Genomic DNA, 2,719 nt, shown 5'->3' with positions numbered 1-2,719 from the left:
TCTTTTTCTTTCTTTACTATTTACTCTGCTGTGTTGTCAGTCAACTTGTGGTCTAAATCCTGACTGATGGCAGCCCATCCCTGCATAATCAGCACTTTGGGTTTGTCAGAATTTGTGGGGTTTTGTTCATCTACCAGCCTTTCGAGGATTTACTTCAAATTCTCAATTAAATTAAGATCCAGGGAGTTAGTCACTGACACAGAATTGATGTTTTTTTCCCTGAGCCACTTTAGCATGGTGCTCCCTCATCCTAAAAAAAAACCTTGTTCGTCACCAGACTGCTCTTGGATGGTTGAGAGAATTGATTGTAACCGAGTCCACTGCCATCTATGACACATACAGTCATGGACAAAATTGTTGGTACCCTGAAATGAACCCTGAAGTTAACCAGCAGCCAGTGAAGCTGGAGGCGAAGCGGGGTGATGTGGGTGTGTTTGGAGGACTTGGTCAGAAGCCGAGCACAGGCATTCTGAACCACCTGTAGACGGTTCAGGGAGGTTCTGCTCAGACACGTGAAAAGAGAGTTACAGTAGTCTAAGCGTGAGGAGATGAAGGTGTGGAGAACTGTCTCAAGTTCAGAGCGAGGCAGAATGGGACTCAGCTTAGCAACGTTCCTGAGATGGAAGAAGGAAGAGCGAACAAGAGAACTGACATGAGAATCCAGGGTGAGAGCTGGGTCAAAGTTCACACCAAGATTCCTAACAGAGGGTTTGGTGTGAGAAGCAAGCTGACCAAGAGAGTCTCTGACTTTGGGAACCAGCTTGTCTGGGGCACAGATGAGGATCTCAGTCTGATCTTCATTCAGCTGAAGAAAGCTCCCAGCCAGCAGGTTTTAATAGAGTCTAAGCAGGTGTGTAACAGCTGCAGCTTAGACGTACAGTTGGATGTCATCTGCATAAAGATGGTAGGAGAAGAGCTCAGCATGACATTTTCTCCAAAGCCCATGTTCATGCACTCTAAAGTATAATGTTTACTGACTTTACAGAAGATAAAATTTGAGCCTATAACTTTTATTATCTTCAGATGTGATACCACATTTACTCCAAAAAATTACAGCTATAAACAAACAAATTAAAACAATTTAGTGCCTAAACTGCAGTGATTGTATTTTTATATACATGTTTGCCTTGATAACTTTCTGCAACACATAATATTCTACGGTTTTGCATGACAAGGTGATATTCCACGGTACTTTTATTTTGCCAAACTTGACTGAAAACTGTTAAAACAAACTTCCACTCATATGAAGGAGGAAGTCAAGCAGAATTACTAAATTTGCATCTAGGATGCACTTCCTGTACACCTTTTGTGGAGCCTTTCATATACAAAGTACCACGGATTATTTGAAGCCTTTGCTTTTCTGCTAACAGTACAAAACACAGTGACCAACACTTCAGAGTGAAAATTGCACAAAATCACGAACACTAAAAGATCCAATTTCCACTCATGAACTAAATGTTTATTTTCTTGGAAAAATAATTCCATTGTTTGTTACAACACAATTTTCAAATGGCTTACTAACAACTACTTTCTACACACATCCTGATAGAGAAGAAGCCAGCAAAGAAGCTAAGCTATGTAAAGCAAACAGAAAAAAGGCTAGAGCAGGTAGGCACTCTGGGTTTTAGAAGCAGTATTGCTGCAGGTCAAAGATGGTGCAGGGTCTGTCACAGCAGAGCTCCAGAATGCCTCGTTTCACTAGTGCTCCCATCTGGACTGCGCCCTCGTTTTCACCCCTCACCAATGCTGCATTACCTGCATTTGGATTAGGGACACAGAATGGAAAAGATAGTTAAAGGTAAAAATAAATAAATAAATAAACATCATCCACCTGTTTCAATTAAACAAATAATGCAAGGATTGTAGCTTATGTTCTTCGGAAATTAGTTACTTCAATGCTTTAGGCTGTTGGGAGAAAATAAAACTCAAGAGTGAGTTTAGTCTCACGCATGGCAGTGATGTCATCACTCCTAGGGTTGAAGAGAAAGCCTCTTTCTCCACACACAAGGTACAGAGCATCAGTTAGATGAGGGCCACACAGCTTCTGTAAGGAAGTGGCTCGAGAGCTTGGACATGACATGACCAGTAGGACCAGGAGAACAGCTGTTTGTGTCCACAGTGTCGCCATATTGCTTTGAACCTGGACAAAAACATGTGCAATGGCAGAAGGGCTAAACAAATCAAAAGTAGAGAATGACTGATGAAATAAAAGAAAAAGGAAAGGCATGACTGAAAAGGAAAAAATAAATTAGGACAAGAGAAGAAAAGAGCTCACTTACGTAGACTGGATGTAGAGGAGTGGTTTATTGCCTCTGAGAGAAAGCTGGTGTGATGAACTGAAGGAAACATCTGCATTAATACCCCCAAGACTAGCCAGACACGCCCACCGTGTTTGTGCAAATGGATGAGTTGGTTTTAAAGTTGCCAGTCAGCACCTTAGCACAAGGCAGTTTATAGCTGAGTGACTGATTTACTGGATACACTTTGCAGCACTTAGTAAAGTAAACTTGGGTAATGGCCCATAATAATCAGATTACCGTGCACTGAAAAATACTCATCACCCATCAACTTGTTGTGCCCTCTATTGAGCAAGAAAATCCACTGTTGTAATAGCATGAATTAAATCTAAATGGATATAGTCCTTCTACCCCCCCCCCCCCCCCCCCCCGAACAACAAGGATTAACAAACAAAACAAATCTAAACATCACAATACAAGTT

At 41.5% G+C, this 2,719-nt stretch overlaps 1 protein-coding gene across 1 annotated transcript; it reads right to left on the bottom strand.

Moving 5' to 3' along the window:
• Positions 1-1,432: 1,432 nt before the first annotated feature.
• Positions 1,433-2,390, bottom strand: LOC107386784 (insulin). The gene is made up of 3 exons (XM_015961400.3): positions 2,280-2,390; positions 1,948-2,140; positions 1,433-1,755 (listed from the first exon to the last, which is right to left on the bottom strand). The coding sequence occupies exons 2-3, from the start codon at positions 2,126-2,128 to the stop codon at positions 1,625-1,627; spliced, it is 312 nt and encodes a 103-aa protein (XP_015816886.3). The 5' UTR covers positions 2,129-2,140; positions 2,280-2,390; the 3' UTR covers positions 1,433-1,624.
• Between the last annotated feature and the right edge of the window lie 329 nt (positions 2,391-2,719).

This window comes from Nothobranchius furzeri, chromosome 10 (assembly GCF_043380555.1).
Source record: "Nothobranchius furzeri strain GRZ-AD chromosome 10, NfurGRZ-RIMD1, whole genome shotgun sequence".
NCBI classification, from domain to species: Eukaryota; Metazoa; Chordata; class Actinopteri; order Cyprinodontiformes; family Nothobranchiidae; genus Nothobranchius; species Nothobranchius furzeri.
Note: the sequence above shows the minus strand (reverse complement) of the source record. Positions and strands in the feature narration are given on the sequence as shown.

Excerpts from the sequence above, each read along its gene's own strand:
- LOC107386784 (XM_015961400.3), bottom strand. The coding sequence starts at position 2,128 with ATGGCGACACTGTGGACACAAACAGCTGTTCTCCTGGTCCTACTGGTC. Across the intron at positions 1,756-1,947 it reads TGATGACATCACTGCCATGC|GTAATGCAGCATTGGTGAGG; the intron begins GTGAGACTAAAC and ends ATCCAAATGCAG.